The 21,988-nt window shown below is 35.5% G+C and overlaps 2 protein-coding genes across 7 annotated transcripts in view; one reads left to right on the top strand and one right to left on the bottom strand.

Moving 5' to 3' along the window:
- The window catches only part of SETD2 (SET domain containing 2, histone lysine methyltransferase), a 113,592-nt gene that overhangs the window by 66,005 nt on the left and 25,599 nt on the right, over positions 1-21,988 (top strand). For 3 of the 6 annotated variants that reach the window (XR_009048858.1, XM_057706761.1, XM_057706760.1), the window contains 3 exons: positions 10,768-10,816; positions 14,651-14,834; positions 21,150-21,819. Coding sequence is in view for 3 of the 6 variants with exons in the window: in XM_057706761.1 (XP_057562744.1) it covers positions 10,768-10,816; positions 14,651-14,834; positions 21,150-21,819 (903 nt within the window). In the remaining 3 variants the exon portion in view is untranslated. Of the gene's footprint in view, positions 1-101; positions 461-10,767; positions 10,817-14,650; positions 14,835-21,149; positions 21,820-21,988 lie in introns of those variants that run through there. The other 3 variants (XR_009048859.1, XM_057706762.1, XR_009048860.1) reach the window with 3 other exon arrangements.
- LOC130835293 (cytochrome c-like) lies at positions 2,475-2,925 on the bottom strand. The gene has a single exon (XM_057706764.1). The coding sequence runs from the start codon at positions 2,905-2,907 to the stop codon at positions 2,590-2,592; it is 318 nt and encodes a 105-aa protein (XP_057562747.1). The 5' UTR covers positions 2,908-2,925; the 3' UTR covers positions 2,475-2,589.

Genomic DNA, 21,988 nt, shown 5'->3' on the forward strand with positions numbered 1-21,988 from the left:
CTGTTTCTGCTGTAGTAACTGTAAGTCCAAATTCATTCTTAAATCATACAAATTACCATTTTAGTGTTTTGTCAAGTATCTTTTTTTCCTTAATGCTGCAGAGATCAACCTGTGATCCATGATTGAACTGCCACGGGTTTTTAGAACCCTTGAAATCATATGCAAAACTGTGGGATTTTCTGGGGCAAGGATCCATAAATATGAGCAGCTTCTTAAACAGGGGTGTGTATATATGTGGGTTGGGAAAAGAATGAATTGTGGTCCAAAAAGTGTTTTCTGGATGGTCTTAGCTACAGTGTTTTATTGACTAGTGCAACATGTAACTTCAGTGAAGTCAGTTGAAGGGGTGTGGTGATTTTTAAGTTTTAATTAAAAAATTATAGAGGAGGTAAATTTGAAAGTGTAAAGAAAAATCTTAGATTTGAAATTAACTTGCCTAGGAAACAGAAATCTGAAATTTGAGAAACATTTAATCCTCATGACCTTGATTATTCTTGAGACAGTGATTACTTACCAGCATGAAAACTTTTATTTTTCTGAACATTTTCCTACTGGGCTGGGGAGGCCTTGAAAGCAGGCACGTGTTAGCTCTTTACCTTGTTCTTTAGTACTAGTGGAAGCCTGGCACATTTTAGATGCATGTTGAATAAAACTGAGTGTTGTTAAGGTAGATTTTTTGAATTAGAGTCAAGGTGGGTAAGGCTAGAGAAGGAGGAAGTTGGGGGGACAAGTTTAAACTGAATGGTAGTGAACTAGGGAGGCTTTATAAGGTATGGTACTTGCTAAAGAGCAGCATTTAGAAGTTGCCTTGGGAATCCCCAGGTTCCTTAGGCCTTTGCCTGAGACTTCCACAGCCCCTCATGCCTTACCCTGAATGCAGTCACAATGCACAGAAGTCTTTTGGTACTGTGTCTGGGGTTGCTTCTGAGGCATGTTATCTTTTCTTTTAATTTTTAAAATAGACCATTCCTGCACATGAGAAAATTCAAAAGGCATACTGCAAAAAAGAAACATTTCAATCCTAACCCTGCCCCATGTCCTGTTCCCTGGAGGCAACCAACACAACTAGCTTCTTGTGAGCCTTCTAGAGATAATTTGTGCACTGTTTAGCTCCTTTTTAATTTTGGCCGTTTAAGTTGATTCCCTTCTTTAGCTTAGCAGCAGGTAACTTTTTGAACATGTTTACATATGAGGGATATACATGTTGGATAAATTACTAAAAATTGGGTATCTGAGTCACGGTCTTTGTTATTTGTAATTTTATTTAATAGGTACTGCCAAATCTCTCTTCATAGTGGTACCAGTTGAACCTTCATCAACAGTGTTTATGTGTAAGAGTGCCCATTTCACTACACCCTGGCCAACACAGGTATTGTCTAACCTTATGTTGGTCAGACTGATAGGCAAAAATGGAATATTGTTATAGTTTTAATTTGCATTTCTCTTATGCATGAAGCATTGAATATATTTACATTTGTATTTCCTATGTTAAGAACTATGTCCATATCCTTTGCCCATTTTTCTGAGTGGCTGACAACTGAAGTTGGATCTTACTATCTTTCATTTCTTGGGAGCCCAGCTGTCTGAAGTTAGAGTGTTTCTTCAGGGGTTTAAAAGAATAAATAAAATTATTCTACTCCCTTTTCCCCTTACTCTCTGTTCCTCTGCCTCTCTCATGTGTGTGATTTTATGAAACTTCCAGATATGTACATTATCTTCCAAGTTCTTTTTCCAATCAGATCTCAGTACCTCTGACCTAAGGGAGATATCCCTACTCCCACTTTTTGTAATACAATTTATGAGATAAAATCATAGACTCTTAACACTTTACAGGGGTATGATGATTGAGTTACAGTTCTTCCATCTATTAAAGGAAGCTAAATCCTGATTATAGAACCATTACCACTGAAGGCATTTCACAGAATTAGGCTGAGGAAAAAGGAGTCTAGGGAACTTACATATCAGTATTTGTCCAGTAATTTTTTCTTTTCTTTTCTTTTTTAAGTTTAGCGTGGTGTAGGGCCATAGACATTGAAGTTATATGTTGTATGTTCATTTTAAAAATTTTGTTGTTAATTGAGAAAATGGATATTTAAAATCTTTATGCTAGTTTATAGATTATGAATCAGGTTCCATGACAGAGTCATGTATTACTCAGAGGTCTGCTTTTATTTCTCTAGATCAAAGGTTGGCAGTTTTTTTCTGTAAAAGGTCAGATAGTAAATATTAAAATATTTAACTTTAAAATGTGACTGTGAGGCCTTAGTCTCCCCCTCCCTTCTTCTTCCCTTCCTTCTTTCTGCCTTTTTCTTCCCCTTCTTTTTTTTTTTTTTTAACATTTCTTATTCAAGTTTAATCATCTCTTTAGAAGGGGAAAACAGTGATAGCACTTATTAAACTGATTGCTACCAAAATTCAAAAAGCTGACCATATTCATTTAGCCACAAGCCAGTCTTATTTAAATCAGGACAGAAATATTATATCAGCCATTCATGATCTGAAGTCTAGTGTATGAAATCAATTTAAATATGGTACACATAAAAAGTCATGAGACATCTGTTTCGTAATAAATAAGGCAATGGCCAACTATTATTCATTAGTAGCTTGTTTGAGATAGGCTATCAAGTCTGCCCTCTCTCCCTTCTTCTTAATGCCAGCGAAGATCATTTTTGTTCCAGGGATATACTTCTTGGGATTCTCCAAATACTCCATCAGCGTCTCCTCTCCCCAGGTGATGCCTTTGTTCTTGTTGGCATCTGTGTAAGAGAATCCAGGAGACTGACCCGTCTTTCGCCCAAAAAGACCATGGAGATTTGGCCCAGTCTTGTGCTTGCCTCCCTTTTCCACAGTATGGCACTGGGCACACTTCCGAACAAAAATCTTCTTGCCCTTCTCAACATCACCCATTTTCAAATCGTTCTTTCCCAGTGCACGCCTAAGTGGGGGCCGCTGGCAAGCCGAACGACGCGCTTTCTCAGCCTTCTTCCCATTCCTTCTTTTTCTTCCTCCCTCCCCTTTTCTCCCTCCCTTTAAAAATGTAAAAAACCATTCTTAGCTGGGATTGAAAGGGTACTTAAAGAACCAAGCTGCAGGTCAGACTTTGGGGTTTGCTGACCTCTGCACTAGTGTATGGAATTGTGAATCAGGTTTCTTTACAGTCTGATATTACCCAAAGATATGTTTTAATATACTTACCCTAAATGACTAACATAATTGATTTAACCATGTATTTTCTAAGATGATTTGTCTGTAAGCCATATGGCTTCAGTGGGAACCAAATGAGCTTAGTTTTTTTTGTTATTGTTGTTTCTTTTTTTGGCTGCACCATGTGGCATGAGGAATCTTAGTTCCCTGACCAGGGATTGAACCTGGGCCCAAGGCAGTGAAAGTGCCAAGTCTTAACCACTGGGCCGCCAGGGAATTCCTAAGCTTAGTTTTTGATTTTTTTTAAAATAATTTTATTTCTCAAAGTTCTTACCTCTTTTTCTAAATTTTCAGTGTTCAATAAATTCACATAAATATTTGGTATGTTTGCTTCAAACCCTGAAACTTCGCAAATACCTGAAAATCCTGGGAAGATGGTGGGGTTTTTAAAAATCTTTTTCTAATATATTCAATTATCTTGGAAAAGCTTATCTCACATGTAACTAAATACATATTCATATATACATACACAGATATATACAAATATATGGTATTCTCAGTATCTTAATCTTCACAGTTTTAAAATTGCTTAGAGAAAAAAATTATAACAAAAAATATTAATGAACACTTTAAAAATTCTCATTCAAACATCTCAGTTAACATTAGCATGTATTGTTGTCTAATGGGTTATTGTCTTTTTTAGCCAGTCTCACTGTTATAAAAGTTGGGTAATGCGGTACAAATACAATGCAGATCTATTGTGAAATAAAAATGCAGTGATTTCATAAAGTCAGTAAAAACAATATTGAAGAAGTTAGAAAGGAAATATACAAGGATACTAGTGTACTAGAAGCATTTTCAGAAAAAGTAATGAAAAGACTCTGAGATGCTCTTAGGAAAAGAATGTTGCATCATGTTATCGGTTAATTATTTGGAAAAAGTATACCAAAAAATAATCAACAATTGACTCATCTTTTACGGGGAAGAGTTGGTGAAGTTTTCTCTCACATGTTGATTTTGGGATTACAAATAAATATTAGTGAGTTGGTGAATTTGCAGATACAGAGTCTCTGAATAATGAAAATAAATGAAATCATGAAATATGTGGCTTTTTGTGTCTGGCTGCTTTCACTTAGCATAATGTTTTCAGGCTTTATCCATGTTGTAGCATGTATCTGTAGTGAATTCCATTTTATAGCTGATTAACACTCCATTGTATGGATATTATTTTCTACATATCTTTATATGAGCCAGTATGAAATTGGGGAGAGGGGGCAGGTAAACTCAGATGCCAACTTGATAGGTCATAGTCTTTGTGTTTCCTGTTTGATACTCTTTGCCTTTTAATCAGAAGTATTTTATGTTTCATTAATTCTGGAAAATTCATCCTCATTAATTTCTCAGAATAGTTCCTTCTCTCCTATAATTCCTTTTACCTGAAGTTGGCAATTTAACTTCTAGCCTCCATATCTCATGACTTTGCTTTCACATTTTCTTTCTGTCCCTTCCTGCTGCTTTTTGTCTGCTTTCCCAGCTATAAAAATGGCACCTTGCTCAGTCTCCTTTCTCTTTTTTGTTCTTAGACTTGCTGTCATTTAGGAAGAAAGATTTGTTTGATACATATACTACACAATGTTATCTGTACTAGCTAACAAAATCTAGTTTTAGTTGTAAAGAGTAGATCTGTTATTATAAAATATATAATCTGATCTGTGTATAATAAAAGATAAGAAATTAATTATAATCTCATTGTAAATTATTTTGTTCTCAAAGTCTTGTTTAGCTAAAGAACAGTCTACAGTCTACATCAGTGTTAAATTTTTATACTTTCCAGAAAAAGTAGTCCTATAAAGTTTTGTAATTTTGTTCTAATCCTATTTCTTTCTGCAGTCCTATTCTATTCTATTCTGGTCTATTCTTTTCGTTCTCTTCTGTTCTAATCATTTGAGGTGTGTTAAAAATGTGCTGGAGTACTTTACCAACAAACTGCCAGTGAGTGCTTTTTGAGCCTGTTGGAAGAAAACATCTCTGTTAGCGGTAGGTAACTTAGTCAAGTGTTGTTTTGTTTGTTTAACTAAAAATGGGTATTATAAAAACCATATAATTAAAAGTAAACTTCTTTTTTCTGTAAGAGAATTCATTTACTCAGAACCTCTTTACTGTACTTTAAATATATGTAATATTTCTTGGGTTAAAAGGGTCCTTTGTTTTAGTATCCACATTCTTTTCTCCCCAGCTTTATTGTGATATAATTGACATTTAACATTGTGTAAGTTTAACGTTTACACCTGTTGATCTGATACACATATATATTGTAAACGGCTTACCACATAGTATTAGCTAACATCTACATTATTACCATTTCTTTTTTTCTGGGAGAATATTAAAGATCTACTCTCTTGGCAACTTTCAAGTATATAATACAGTATTATTAACTGTATCATTATACTGCACATTAGATCCCCAAAACTTACTCATAACTGTAAGTTTGTAATTCTTTGACCATTACCCCCCTCCCCCTCTTCCTCCCCCCACCAGCACGCAGTAGCCACTGTTTTAGTCGCTGTTTCTATGAGTTCAGCTATTTTGGATTGCACATAGTAAGTGATATCATACAGTGTTGTCTTTCTCTGTCTTATTTATTTCATTTAGCATCATACCCTCAGGGTCTATCCCTGTCACAAGTGGCAAGATGCCCTTCTTTCTCCTGATTGAATGATATCCATTGTATACATATACCACATCTTCTCTAGCCATTCATCTCTTGACGGACACTTAGGCTGTTTCTACATTTTGGCTGTAGTGAATCATGCTACAAAGAACATGGGAGTCAGGCATCTCTTTGAGATCTGGTTTTCATTTTGTTTGGATATATACCCAGAAGTGCGATTGCTGGCAGGTGTTTGTTAAGAAATGGAAAACATACTGTATGAAGCAGGTATGAAGACTTTCCACCATTTTTATTTTCCTTCAGGTCAGCCTGTTTTTCTCTACCTTCTTTCTTGGCATTCTCTGGCAGTACCACAATATATCGTTTCTTAAGGTTTTCCCAAATTGCGGATTTCTTGCTTTAGCCTATTTCCTGAATTTTAGGTCTTTATTTTCAGTTTTTTCTTGGCTCTCTCCTCTACTTGCCCTTCAGACTCAAGCTCATAATCTTGTTTTATAAGCTAATTCTTCATCTTTGATGTACATTTCTGTTAACAGCTTCATTTTTTGAAAACATGTCCCCCCCCTTTTTTTAAAGGTAATAAATGCTGTTTATGACCTCTTTAAAGTTTACATAGTGCTCCAACATATTAATACCCTGTGAGCTTCAAAAAACCAAATACATTTACAGTAGTATTTAATTGGTCACCAAAATGAAGGGCATGTCCCCTTTTTTAAAACACTGTTTCTAGATAACTAAACTTGCCAGTTAAGGACAGTATTATTGAAAGACAACTTTTTATTACAGGTTAGAATGACATCTTCAGATCTTTTGCAGGTGTTTTTGTTTTTTTTAATTCTTTTTTGGGGGTACACCAGGTTCAATCATCTGTTTTTATACACATATCCCCATATTCCCTCCCTTCCTTGACTCCCCCCCCCTCGAGTCCCCCCCACTCTCCCCGCCCCAGTCCTCTAAGGCATCTTCCATCCTCGAGTTGGACTCCCTTTGTTATACAACAACTTCCCACTGACTGTTTTACAGTTGGTAGTATATATATGTCTGTGCTACTCTCTCGCTTTGTCTCAGTTTCCCCTTCACCCCCCGCCCCCTCCCATACCTCGAGTTCTCCAGTCCATTCTCTGTATCTGCATCCTTGTTCTTGTCACTGAGTTCATCAGTACCATTTTTAGATTCCGTATATGTGAGTTAGCATACAATATTTGTCTTTCTCTTTCTGACTTACTTCACTCTGTATGACAGACTGTAGTTCTATCCACCTCATTACATATAGCTCCCTCTCATCCCTTTTTATAGCTGAGTAATATTCCATTGTATATATATGCCACATCTTCTGTATCCATTCATTTGTTGATGGGCATTTAGGTTGCTTCCATGTCCTGGCTATTGTAAATAGTGCTGCAATAAACATTATGGTACAAGTTTCTTTTGGGATGATGGTTTTCTTTGGGTATATGCCCAGGAGTGGGATTACTGGATCATATGGTAGTTCTATTTGTAGTTTTTTAAGGAACCTCCAAATTGTTTTCCATAGTGGCTGTACCAACTTACATTCCCACCAACAGTGCAGGAGAGTTCCCTTTTCTCCACACCCTCTCCAACATTTGTGGTTTCCAGATTTTGTGATGATGGCCATTCTGATTGGTGTGAGGTGATACCTCATTGTGGCTTTGACTTGCGTTTCTCTGATGATTAGTGATGTTGAGCATCTTTTCATGTGTTTGTTGGCCATCTGTATGTCTTCTTTGGAGAAATGTCTATTTAGGTCTTCTGCCCATTTGTGGATTGGGTTATTTGCTTTTTTGGTATTAAGCTTCATGAGCTGCTTGTATATTTTGGAGGTTAATCCTTTGTCCGTTGTTTCATAGGCAATTATTTTTTCCCATTCTGAGGGTTACCTTTTAGTCTTGTTTATGGTTTCTTTCACTGTGCAAAAGCTTTTAAGTTTCATGAGGTCCCATTTGTTTATTCTAGATTTTATTTCCATGATTCTAGGTGCAGATGTTATTTTAAATAGCCACCACCTCCTAGTTATTTGCACAAAAGTAGAGCTTGGACACTTGATCTATTTGGAATGCCCAGTTGTTGAATTTATATACATATAGTTATTAATATATGCCTATATCATAATCTAAATGCTGGATAATTCATTTACAGTAACGTTCCAAAGATTTTCCATCATGCTGTCAGGAATTGTTATTAGGTCTTTTTAAAATACATAGTATGGTACAATGTACACTGTAGACAGTTTATGAGATGTATTTCGTACAATCTAGAATCTTCAATTTTAGACCTGCCACAGTCTTGGTCTTCAACATTCTCTTCTGGTAGACAAAATTTTGAGACCTTATAGATCTGAAAAATACCTTTATTCTATTCTTGTTTGGCAAATTGTATAATTATCATTTGGAGATAAATTTTCCTTCAAAATGTTCAAGATATTATTACATCATTTTCTAGCTTACAATATTGCTATTTTGATACTATTTCAATTCCTTTGTTGGGAGAGGTACTCTGAGCCCTCTCCATCTGGTGACTTAACGTCTTTCAGTTCTAAAAAAAAATTTTTTTTTTTATGCTTTCTTACCCTCAGTTTTCTCTCTCCTGCTCTCTGGCTACCTGTTATTAGATATAGGACTTCTAACTCTTATCCTCTAATTTTATTTTTTAATCTCCCATCTAGATAAAGGATTAATGTGAATGAAGGCAACTCTATAGTTAAGCATTTTCAGCAGTGGAGTCTATGCCATGCAGATGTAACATTGTTCCAAACAGATTTCCAGATGGTGTAGGCTAACACTATTGCTGTTTATTCACAAGACAGAATGGTCCTAAGAAATGTTATAGTAATCTTTATATGGCTGCTTCTCAGTTTTTGTTATTGTGGGACTGTGGGAAAATTTTGTTGCATTTCAGGGCCTCAAAGAAGATAATTTGAGTTTCCAGCTTAAATTTTGTATACAGCTTTGACAGTATGAAAAGGAGGAAAGTAGTAATTCCAAGTGCTTGGGTGCATGTTGATAGAACTTCCCCATAGTGTTAGGCACACACTAATAGGCAGTAACTCTTGGTCACTAGTCAGTAGTAATCATCCATTTTGTGAACATCAGAATACTTTATTTATTATTTTGGTTGCACTGGGTCTTAGTTGCGGCATGTGGTTTCTTAGTTGTGGCATGCAAACTCTTAGTTGCGGAATGCATGTGGGGTCTAGTTCCCCGACCAGGGATCAGACCTGGGCCTCCTGCATTGGGAGCTTGGAATCTTACCCACTGGACCACCAGAGAAGGCGCTGAATACTTTTTTAAAAATTGAAGTATGTTTGACATGCAGCATTAGTTTCATGTGTACAACTTAGTTATCAGAATATATTTTCTAATTAGCAGTTGCCTTAAAGTTTTGAGTGGAATTAAGAATGTATCTTTGAGAAGCATTTCCTCTGGTATATTAACTGCCACCACAGAATGGGTCCACAACTTGAGGTCTGTAATAAATTACTATAAATGTTTGTAATGAATACTTGTAATGCCAAGACCTTATGCAAAAGAAACTAAGTTCAAATTGTGTAATTCTTAGTTGACTCAGATATCTCTCGATATGTCTGTTTTTAAGCACCCTTCATGAATGAACTCTTTTGGAGTGCCTAGGTTTACAGAGTACCTGTGCAACAGTCATTTTTAAAATTAGCTGGATACCTGCTTTCCCCTATAATGTGGATAAGTGCTGATAAGTGACATTGTTACTTTTTCCCAAGTTTGGTTAACCCCTCTGAGAGAGAGGTGGATAGAGAAGTCAGAGCTAAAAGTGTTAACTTTGTCCTTTCTGTCTTCATCCTTGATTCAGCATACCCACAGCTAAACACTGAGTTAGACAACTCCAGGCATCCCTCAGAGGAATAGATTGGAATGTATCCTCTCTACAGGCAGAAGCAGCCCAAGAGAAGAAAGAGCTGATGGCTCTGAGCTGAGGACAGACATACATAGTTCTTTCTCTCAAATTCTCCCTTGTAAGGAAGGAATGAGTGAGGGCTGTTAAGAGAAGCCGTAGTTCAGTGGTGTCAACCTTCTCTGGATGTCAGAATCAAGTGGGGAGTCTCTAAAAAAATACAGGAGCCTGGGACCCATTCCCAGAATTTTAGATTCAGTTTATTTGGGATAATATATCTATAAAAGTTTCCTGGAGTAGTTTAATTCTGCAGTCAGAACTGAGAATCACAGCTCTCGTGGAAATTCTACATAGGAAAAGCTAGGGGGATGGCTTAAAAACATAGTTTATTAAAAAAAAAAAAACACATAGTTTATATTTCTCAAGAACAGTTTTGATAGAGTATTAGATGGTATTTGAAGAGCAACAATGATCTAAAACTTATTTTTCCTTTTTAAAAGTAACAGCAGAATAAAAGTAGACTATATTTGGCCATTAGCCAAGTTGATTTTTTTGTTTATAGAAAAATAGGCTGAATACCAGGAATTGTCTTTACACATGTAATTTTTCTGAAGTCTGTTTATATAGCTGAATTATTACTAACCTTTTCTTCCCTTAAGTAGGGATGGCAAGTGAGATGTTTGAGTTGTTCATATGAATACTCTAAGTAAAGGAACTATAGATGACTTCATTGTATATGCAGAAGGCATATAGAAACTAAGATTATCAAGAGTTGTATATTCCTGCCAGAAATAAAATGCCTTAGTTACTTAGTCTGCTAATGAGGCCATACAAGCCTGGTAGATGTTTAGAAATAAATATGTATTTGTGCTGTATGTTTTTACTTGTTTTTTAAGGGACCAGGATCTTTTTTTTTTAAGCCAAGTATAAGTCAAATTTTGGAGAATAATTAAAATACCAGACTGTTCCTCCCCATTTCTTTGTTGCCATGTGAAATCACTCAGTTTCAAAGCAATCACCACTTCCACACCACACTAATAACCCTTCCTTTGGCTTATTTTTTGCAGGAGGTATATCGAATTCCAAAGAAAAGTCAAACTGAAAAGGAGAGCACAAGTAGGTATTCAGAAATACTTTGTGCATATGGCTTTACAAATATTCTTTTAGAAATATGCAGATGTAACTGATAAGAACTTTAGCTATTTTGTTTTTGAAACCAGATAATATGTAATTAGGTAAATGAAATATTTGGTATAAGTTTGAAAACATGCATTTAAAAAATTTTTTATTGGCGTATAGTTGATTTACAATGTTGTGTTAGTTTCAGGTGTACAGAAAAGTGAATCAGTTATGCATGTATATATATAACCACTCTTTTAGATTCTTTTTCCATATAGGCCATTACAGAGTGTTAAGTAGAGTTCCCTGTGCTATACAGTAGGTCCTTATTAGTTATCTATTTTACATGTGTATATGTCAATCCCAGTCTCTCAATTATCTATTTTATGTGTATATATGTCAATCCCAATCTCAATTTATCCCTCCCCGCCTCCCCACTGGTAACCGTAAATTTGTTTTCTACATCTGTGACTCTTTCTCTGTTTTGTAAATAAGTTCATTTGTACCATTTTTTTAGATTCCACATATATATGGTATTTGTCTTTGACTGACTTCACTCAGTATGACAATCTCTAGGTCCATCATGTTGCTGCACATGGCATTATATCATTTTTATGCCTAATATTCCATCGTATATACGTACGACATCTTCTTTATCCATGCCTCTGTCGAAGGACATTTAGGTTGCTTCCATGTCCTGGCTATTGTAAATAGTGCTGCAGTGAACATTGGGGTGTATGTATCTTTTTGAATTATGGTTTTCTCCAGCTGTATGCCCAGGAGTGGGGTTGCTGGATCATATGGTAGCTCTATTTTTAGTTTAAGAAATCTCCCTAGTACTGTTCTCCATAGTGGTTATACCAATTTACATTCCCACCTATGGTGTAGGAGGGTTCCCTTTTCTCCATACCCTCTGCAACATGTATTGTTTGTAGATTTTTTTGATGATGGCCATTCTGAGTGGTGTGAGGTGTTACCTCATTCTAGTTTTGATTTGCATTTTTAATAATCAGCGTTGTTGAGCGTCTTTTCCTGTGCTTTTTGGCCACCTATATGTCTTCTTTGGAGAAATGTCTACTTAGATCTTCCGCCCATGTTTTTATTTTTATTTTATTTTATTTTATTTTATTTTATTTTGAGCTGCATGAGCTGTTTGTATATTTTGGAGATATACAAACAAGTGACCCTTGTCCGTCGCTTCACTTGCAAATATTTTCTCCCATTCTGAGGGTTGTCTTTTCGTCTTGTTTATGGTTTCCTTTGCTGTGCAAAAACTTTTAAGTTTAATTAGGTCCCATTTGTTTGTTTTTATTTTCATTACTCTAGGAGGTGGATCTATGCATTTTTTTTCTCAGTGAATTTTTGTCAAAGGAGATGTCCCTTTATACTCCCTGTGTTGTTTCTTTCCTTGAAGTCATGGCCTTTTAGTAGCTTTTCTTCCATTCATTTGTTCCTCTAGAGGAGACATTCTTAAACCTGAACTCCTGAGTTGTGTGTAAGTTTTTACCTGTAGATATTCATATGCAAAATCCTTGGTATACATTCATTTTTCTGGGGAAAATTCAAAACTTTCATCAGATTCTGAAGGAATCAGTGACCCCTCAAAAGGTTAAGAATCATTATTACAGAACAGATGATAGGGAGACCAGTCTGGTTTCTGGGCTTTACCACTTAGCTATATTTCCAACATACTTTAGAGACTGAAACAGTGGGATAAATTATGGTGGCTCTTGTTAGTCTTTTGCATCCCTCCAACACTGACCCAATATAAATCGAGTGAAGGAGCCAGTGTGATCATGTTTTTGGTCTTTTTCTTTATTTTTGGCATGAAGAACTTTTTATAATCTTAGATCGTATTGGTTAAACAATCTTATTTGTTAAAGCCCTATAAAGTATCCTTTACATCATTTTTGTATCTTTTGGATATTTTTAGTTCTACTGGTTTAGTCTCTTCATAGCCAGACATCCTGCTTAGGGCTGCAAAGAATTCTTCCCATAAGAAAGAAAGTAGGGTTGGGTAGTACTGGTTGGCAAAATCAGTAGTACCAGTGTAGAGTTGATGACCAGAGGCTATCTTCTCTGGGTGCACTGAGTTGAAAATTAGCAAGACAGGCAAAGTTTAGATACCTATGAAGGTCCACCCACCCCACCCTGCCACCATTATTTTGTAAATATCTAGTCTGGTATGGCCTTCTGAGAGATGCAGGACATGGTCTGTAGTGGACAACTATAATCTTTTCAGGGAGCAGCCTTTTGTGTGCCAGCGTCAGTCTCATCCTCACATATGGGGAACCCTCTACCTCCATCTCAGTCTCAGGCTTTTAGATTAAGGAAATGCTTATAATGCAAGCCTGACTTCCTATGTTACCCCTCAATGTCAAGCAATTAAAAAGCTTAGAACTTTTAAAATTCAGAAGGATTTTTAAATACTTTGGGAAATATGTAGTCTAGCTTTATCCTCATTTTAAAATAAGAGAAAATCTGACAATGTGTAAGATATTCAGCCTCACATATTCTAAGATGCAGAGTCAGAATGTATACTGTTGGTATGATTCCTTTTCTTAATTTGCCAGTATATAGTGAATAGCCACATTTTAAGGAAATTAACACCAGGATAAGGAACCTGGGTTGGAAGGAGGAAATAGGGTAGTCATGGGCAGATCCAAAGGAAACTAGGTAATAATACTTCCCAAAAGGATTTTGTGCTAATACCTTGTGAGCTGAACAGTTGTTTTAATTCTATAGTATTTTCTACCAGTGTGTGGTATTAGATGAGTTGGTTCTGTTAGCTTCTCACTGACAGATACTCACATGTGGCTGTAGGTTAGCAACTGTTTTGTAAATAAATGGAGTTTTTGGCCAACTGGAAGAACTGTGAGAACCTAATCCTGCTTCTAGGGGAAAAACAACCAATAGCACATTTTTCTGAGGTGAGAAAAGCAACAGTAGTGTTTACTGAGGATCTGCTTTGGACTAGGAGAGATATTTTATAAGAAATTCTCTCCTGTGAAGAGAGCAATATGGTTAGTATGTAGCAGTACTAACACACACAAAGCAACAGCATATAATACTAGTCAATTTATATTGAAATGTTTATTGGTGGGATTTAGACTACTTAGGGAAATGAGAGACTAGGTGGCATGATCAGTGAAGAGTAGTACTTAGGGCAGCTTTTGGGAGCAGTGGCAATGGAATTGGGAGAGAACCATTCTGGGTAAAGAGACTGAGTGAAGGTTAGCTTCCATCCTTGAATAGGAAGCTGGCATTCCTATTTTGAAGATATAGCTCTCTGGCTTTGATAACTTCCTGAGTTACCACCTGTTATCACCTGTGTTTGAAATATTTTTCTTTTGAAATTGTAGTTCATAAAAAGTTGTCTCTCTCTCTTTTTTTTTTTTTTTTTAAAGAGACTTTTCTATTGAGGTTTTTGTGCTTATAGCATGCCAGGTTGCTTTTCTACAAATTGTAAATATGCAGAGTTATAGGGCAATGGAATGCTTTTACATTTTGAATTGACAAGCAGACTGCCTTGCTAAAGGTATCAGGAACATCTTGCATGCATGTGTTCCACAGAACTTGTTAGAAATGATGAAGGCTTAGACTGAAACTTTGTTGGAAAAAGGTAGAAAAGGGCATTCATGGAAGAGACTTTTAGGAAGTAGAGCACACAAATTCAGGACTGGGTATATGAAGGAGGAGTCTGTGGACATATACTACGTCTATGGACATAGATCCATTTGTTGGATAGAAATTTTATTATACAGTTGATACACTATCATGATGGAGAAAAGTCTACCAAGTAAATTTTTTTTAAAAATGCTTTTCCCTTAGTAACCGAACGAGGAAGGGATGCTCTTGGCTTCAGAGATCAAACAATTGCCCCAAAGACTCCTAACAGGTCAAGAGAGAGAGATCCAGACAAACAAACACAAAATAAAGAGAAAAGGAAACGAAGGGGCTCCCTCTCACCACCTTCTTCTGCCTATGAGCGGGGAACAAAAAGGCCAGATGACAGGTAAGTGGCCTATGTGAGTTATTCTCTTTTCTCAGCAAGTAAAAAAGTGCCCAAGTGATATACTTATGATTTGGGGCAACAAGGGCTTTTGTAATAAATGTATTCTCTTGATGAGTGAGTATAAAAGAAAACCCTACTTATAAATATTGAAACAGTCTCTTTCAACAGTAATAATAGCTGTGAAAACTTATAAACTCTTGGTACTCAAATGGCTTCTACTTCATAACATTTAAATGCTATTTGAGGAGCCAAAGGTTTGTTCTTTAAAGGGAAGTGGGGATTGATGGGAGATAACCTTTCAGAGATAATGATAATTCTTCCAAAGTCTGAACTTTGTTTTCTAGTGAATCTTGTACCATACCAGTTCAAAATGTTGCTTGATCCCTGTGTCAGAGGCTTTTGTCATGCTGGTGGAAAAATGGGCCACATAATCACCTGCTGGGAACTAGAAAACACTTATTCCCAAGAAGTTCTTTTTAAATTAAATATACTTTAAAAATTGAGCTATAGCAGTCATGTAATGCAGTTGTTAGAATTTTTAATTTTGGGCTGTCTGGGTATGTAGTAGTAATTCATCATGATTTTAATTTGCATTCCTCTAATTACTAAATAGATTGAACATTTTGTCATAGGTTTATTGACCATTCCTGTTTACTCTTCTGTGAAGTGTCTTTTTATATGTGTTGTTCATTTATTAAATTTTGTCTTTTAAGCTCTAGGGGTTCTTTTTCTGTATTCTAAATATAATTCTGCAAGTATTTTTTTCTCAGTTTATGACTTGTGTTTGACTCTCTTTCAATATACAGAATTTATTAATTTGGGTAATTGAATATATATGAATTGTATGTTTCCTTTATGGTTAGTGTTTACAGTGTTTAAAGAAATTATTCCCAACTCTTGAGGTGATTGTGTGTGTGTGTGTGTGTGTGTGTGTGTGTATGTGTGTATACACTTTTTTTTTTTTTTACTAGATTTAAGTCCTTAATTCATTGGGAATTAATTTTTGTATATATTTTAAGGTAGGTTTCATTTTTTTCTAAGTGAATACCCAGTTGTCCTAGCGTCATTTACTACTTGAAAACCCCTCCCTTCCCCACTGATCTGCAGTACCACCTCTCTTCAACAGGTTTTCACATATAGGAGGATCTGTTTCTGGGCTCCTATGACTATCTTGTATTTAAATCTTGATAGCAAGTAGGGCAAATCCCTACTTGGTCTTGTGGGGTGTCCTGTCTTTTCTTAGATTTATTCTTCCTTAGAATCTGCTTTCAGTATTTGAATATTCTGTGTCTAGTTAGGTGTTCTTTAATATTTTTAATGAAGATACAGTTTTTCATTAATGTCTTTGCTTATATTTTCTCCAGAAGAACTTGTGTATCTTTTGGTGTATTTATTTCTGAGAATCCTAACTTCTGTTACATATCAGTTTGGTTTTGATGTTTAGATATGCAGTTGACCTTTGTATATTGATCCAATGTTTGTTAACCATACAAAACGCTTATTAATTTCAAGAGTATAGGATTTTCTTTTGCCCCACCCTCTCCCTATTTTTTTTCTGTCATTGTCAACAGTCCATATCATATGAATTTGTTTTGGTTTTCCTTTCTAATTCTTGTGCCTTGTTCATGTTACTTTGCTAGCAATACCTCCAGTGCAAATCACAGAATGATAGCATTTTTTTTATCTTGGTAATTGATTTCTACTTGTGTTTTGTTTCCTTCCACTTTTTTAGGCTTCTTATATATATATATATATTTTTTTAATTTCTTAACTGGAACAGTTGAGATTCTTAGGTCATTAATTTTTCTCTTCTAATAAAAGTGTTTACGAACTATATAAGACTGCTTGAACTACTCTTTTGTTCATACAGCTTCATCATAATCTAGTTCTAAATACTATTAGGACATACAGCGGTGTTCAGATTTCTTTTTGTTAAATTTCCAATTTAATTGTCATTAATTGAGACGTCATTAATTTGAACTGTATGATAACAGTTCTTAGAATTTTATTGAAACTTGTTTTATAGTCTCTTTTGTTTGATATTAATAGAAGTATGCTTATCTTCCTTTTAGTAGGATCTAACTGGTATATCTTTCTTCCTTCATTTTATTTTATTTATTTATTTTTTATTTTTTTGGAGCAGGGAGGGGTTTATTGCAGGACCATGCAAGGAGATGGGTGACTTGTGCTGTAAAAAACCCCCAAGCTCCCTGAAGGGTTTGGGCAAAGCATTTTTAAAAACCGGGGTGGGGGGGGGGGTGCGCAGGGAATGTGATCAGCTTGTGCACAGTTCTCTGATTGGCTGATGGTGAGGTAACGGTGGTGTCACAGGGTGTAACATTATCAGTCCTTAGGCTCCAGGAGGCCTGGGGGCTGTGTGCTCGTGGCCATCAAGTAGTTAACGTCTTCCATTTGGTGGATGGGTTTCACATCTGTTAAAAAAAAAAAAAAACCAACTAAGGAAGTGTGCATCAAATACTGTTATCTAGGTACTTTAGAGAGGAGCTAAAGCACAGGCTACGGAGAAGGCCTGGCCCAGGAAGACTCTTCCTTTTACTTTCAGCTTTTCTGTGTCTAATAAATAGCTTATAGCTGATTGGTTTATTGTTGTTGTTTTATCTTTTGTGGCAATTCTTTAACTGGTTGTTTCAAATTAATAAAATTTAAAGCTAATCACTATCCAAAACAATGTAAGTACTTTGAGATACTTTAACTCTGATCATTCAGCCTTCCCAATTTATATGGTATTATTGTCCGGTATTATAATTCCTTATCCCTCCCCCCCATCAGTTATTGTTAATTTTTTTTATGTACACTAATTCTTTTAGTTTGTTTACATTTACTAATTTTTTTCTTTTCTTTATCTCAGACCCCTTTAAATGTTTTTTTAGTGAATTTCTCTTCGTAATATTTCAGTTTTTGTCTAAAAGTCTTTCTCATATTTTGTTTGTATTTCTCACCCTCAGTTTTAAAAATCAGCTTTATTTAATCAGCAAATATAAATTACTTATAGTAAAATTGATGATTTTAAGTGTTTTGTTCAGTGAGTTTTGTCAGATGCATACAGTTATGTAACCACAACCACAGAAGTTATACAGAACACTTCATCACCTCAAACAATTCTCTTACCCCTTTGTAGTCCATCCCCTCTTCTCCTCCCAGTCCCTGGCAACCACTGATCTCCCTTCTCTCTAGGGTTTGTCTTTTCCACAGTGTCATATATATCGTATCATATGCTGTAAAGTATATTGTCTTCTTTCACTTAGCATATTATATTTGAGATATTCATCCATGTTATTTTGTGTCTCAGTTCGTTTTTAGTGCTTAATAGTGGCCCATTGTATAGATACACTATAGTTATTTATAAATCCATTAGTTGATAGGCATTTGGGTTGTTTCCAGATGACTAATGTGAATATTACTGGCTATGAACAAGTCTTTATGTGAACATTTACTCTCATTTTTGAAAGGAAGTTTTTTGGGGTTAACAGTTTTTCTCAACACTTTAAAGCTGTTATTCTTCATTCTTCTTTCCTTATGGATTTTATAAAACTTGTTGGTATAATTATTATTTGTTAAGTAACCTGGCTTTTCTCTTGGCTTGCTTTTAAGAAGTTCTCTTTGTATTTGGTGTTCCACAGTATTGTTACCCTATGTTTATATAAGGATTTTTTTTTCAACCTGGTTGAAATTCATTGAACTTTTTATATTTGAAGATCATCTTCCACATTACTAATTCTCTTCAGATCTAGTCTCTTGCTTAACCATACCATAGCTCTTATGGGCACTGGATTGAATTAAGTATTAGGTTACTTCTTGGTTCATGACACTTACTGTTTCTGCATACATTTATTATGATGTAATGAGCCCTGGAGGTCCCAGCACAAAAGTCAGGATCTTAACAGTCTTGTAAAGCTAGCTATGTCACTTCTTTCTGTACCATCCCCTGCCTTTACTACTTGCAATAACACCATCTTGGATCCTGTATTCATTATACCCTGGCCTGCCTTTTTTAAAATATATTGGGTTGGCCAAAAAGTTCTTTTGGGTTTTTCCATAAGATATTTTGGAAAAACCCGAGTGAACTTTTTGGTCAACCCAATAGTTTTATGTCATATAATATATATTTCTTAAAAATATATTAGTTTTAACTTAATGAAAAGGCTATTATTTTGTATTTAATTTGAGGGTATTTTGTTTTCATTTGATATTATATTACTAAGATTTATTCATAATAGTGTCAGTTTATTCATTTTTATTGCTGTATAATGTTTTGTTATAAAGCTTTTTCTATTATGTAGAATGCTGTTATCTTATTTTGGTGTACATGTGCAAAAGTTTCTCTTGGATATATAAGTAGAATTTTACCAGGTGTGTGCAATTTCAATTTTATGTGATAATTAAATTTTAATTTACTTTTTTTTTTTCCTTTCTAGATGCTTCATGGGGTTCTTATTCAAATCTTCCTGATAGTATATTATGGTCCTGTTCCTTAGACATATTTTTAATAGCCTCTATCTTATTAAACATATTAAATATCTCTAATTTTTTGTGTTGGTTAATTCCAGTATCAGCAGTCTTTGTATGTCTCTTCTTCTCACTTGTGTGTGTGTGTGTGTGTGTTTTGTAATTTTATAATTATGTACTTTTTTTTTTTTTTGCTTCCAGTGAGATAAAATTGACATACAGCACTGTGTAAGTTTAAGATGTTCAGCATAATGATTTGACATACATACATCATGAAATGATCAGCACAATAAGTTTAGGGAACAACTGTCATCTCATATAGATACCAAATTATAGAAATAGGGAAAAACACTTTTCCTTGTGATGAGAACTTTTAGGATTTACTCTCTTAACAACTTTCATATATAACATACAACAGTGTTAATTTATCATGTCACACATTGTTTCTCTAGTATGTATTTATCTTCTGTGCATTTGCATGCTTGTTTTTGACGTATAACCGACCTACAACACTGTTAGTTCCTGTTACACAACATAGTAATTCAGTATTTCTATACCAAAATGATTGCCACAATAAGTCTAGTTATGGTATGTCACCTTACAAAGATGTTACATAGTTTTTGACTGTATTCCCCACACTGTACATTTCGTACCCTGTGGTTCATTTATTTTGCAACTGGTTTTTTGTATCTCTTAATCTCCTTCACCTGTTTCTTTCTTCCCCTCTCCCCTCTGGCAGCCACCTGTTTGTTCTCTGTATCTGTAACTCTGTTTTGTTTGTTCATTTGTTTTGTTTAGATTCCATATACAAGTGAAATCATACAGTATTTGTCTCTCTTTGTCGTACTTATTTTTCTCAGCATAATACCCTGTAGGTCCATCCATGTTGTACAGATGGCAAGGTTAATTTTATTTTCTCATGAACTCCTGTTCCTTATAACTTAATCTGTAGGAATTCACCTGGATTTAAGGTGCTCTCTTCTATAGATTATTTGCATTTGTTTCTACCAGGCAGCTAAGGATACTACCACCCCACTAACACTTTAAAGGAAGTTTTCAACTAAGAGGTTTTTAGACGATATATTTTTTGTTGTTTAGATAAATGTTGTACCCTTATCCATGAAGCTGTTATTAGATGTTTCTTTGCAATGAAACATCTTGGAATTAGTTGTCATTTTTCATTTTTACCAAAGAGCACTTTTCTCAAAAGTTCGATTCAGTCCATAGAACTTCACATAAGAATCTTTTAAACCTTAAATTCTCTTGTGAATGTTAGAGCTGAGTTTCTTGGAGGTATACTGGGGATGCATGTCAAAACTATCACAGGGTATTAGGGTTAGCAATAAGATATTGTACTTGGTACTGCACAAAGAAGAATATGTGAATATAACTCCCTGTACTTTTATGAGTACATGCTTATCTTTCACTTAACTAATCTTTGTTGATATTTGCTGTAAATGGATGTGGTCAGATATAACATCAAATTCTGTAGCTTTTATTAGTGTATTTGGGTTTTTGTTTTAATTTCAGAATTTGTAGTTACAGAACTGTAGAACTTAACTATAAAGAAGAATCTGTTTAGGATACTACATGTATCTTTAATTTGAAGTTCTAGAGTCTGAGAATAAGGATAAAGTTGTTATTTTCATCTAAGTGTTTATTTCCTTGAAGTTCTCTCCTATCTGCAAAACTCCTTAATAATTTTGAGTATGATTTTTAGCCAGTGCCAAATTGAAGTTGGTGTGGTTAATGGTTTAGTATCGAGTGACATAACATTTATTAGTGCTTTGGTTATGTCTCTGATTTAGGGAAAAACTTTTTGTGGTGCTCTTATTGTTTTCTTTCTAGATATGATACACCAACTTCTAAAAAGAAAGTACGAATTAAAGATCGCAATAAACTTTCTACAGAAGAGCGTCGAAAGTTGTTTGAGCAAGAGGTAGCTCAGCGGGAGGCTCAGAAACAACAGCAGCAGATGCAGAACCTGGGAATGACGTCTCCACTGCCCTATGACTCTCTTGGCTACAATGCCCCTCATCACCCCTTTGCTGGCTACCCACCAGGTTATCCCATGCAGGCCTATGTGGATCCCAGCAATCCTAATGCTGGAAAGGTGCTCCTCCCCACACCCAGCATGGATCCTGTGTGTTCTCCTGCTCCTTATGATCATTCTCAGCCCTTGGTGGGACATTCTACAGAACCCCTTGCTGCCCCTCCACCTGTGCCAGTGGTGCCACATGTGGCAGCCCCTGTGGAAGTTTCCAGTTCACAGTATGTGACCCAAAGTGATGGTGTGGTACACCAAGACTCCAGTGTCACCGTCTTGCCAGTGCCAACCCCAGGCCCAGTCCAGGGACAGAATTATGGTGTTTGGGATTCAAATCAACAGTCCGTGAGTGTACAGCAGCAGTACTCACCTGCACAGTCTCAAGCAACCATATATTATCAAGGACAGGCTTGTCCAACTGTCTATGGTGTGACATCACCCTATTCACAGACAACTCCACCAATTGTACAGGTAACTAATTTTGGAAATTCTCTTGTCTGTTTTACTGTCTGTTTATGGGATGTTAAATCCATTGTGAGGGAAAGTCCTGCCATTGATCACTTTTACATACTGGCTAATTTTATATATACTAATTATCTATTGTGTCACAAAGTACTTAGCAGCTTAAGACTATAGGTAA

The sequence above is a fragment of the Hippopotamus amphibius genome, chromosome 13 (assembly GCF_030028045.1).
Source record: "Hippopotamus amphibius kiboko isolate mHipAmp2 chromosome 13, mHipAmp2.hap2, whole genome shotgun sequence".
Classification (NCBI taxonomy): Eukaryota; Metazoa; Chordata; class Mammalia; order Artiodactyla; family Hippopotamidae; genus Hippopotamus; species Hippopotamus amphibius.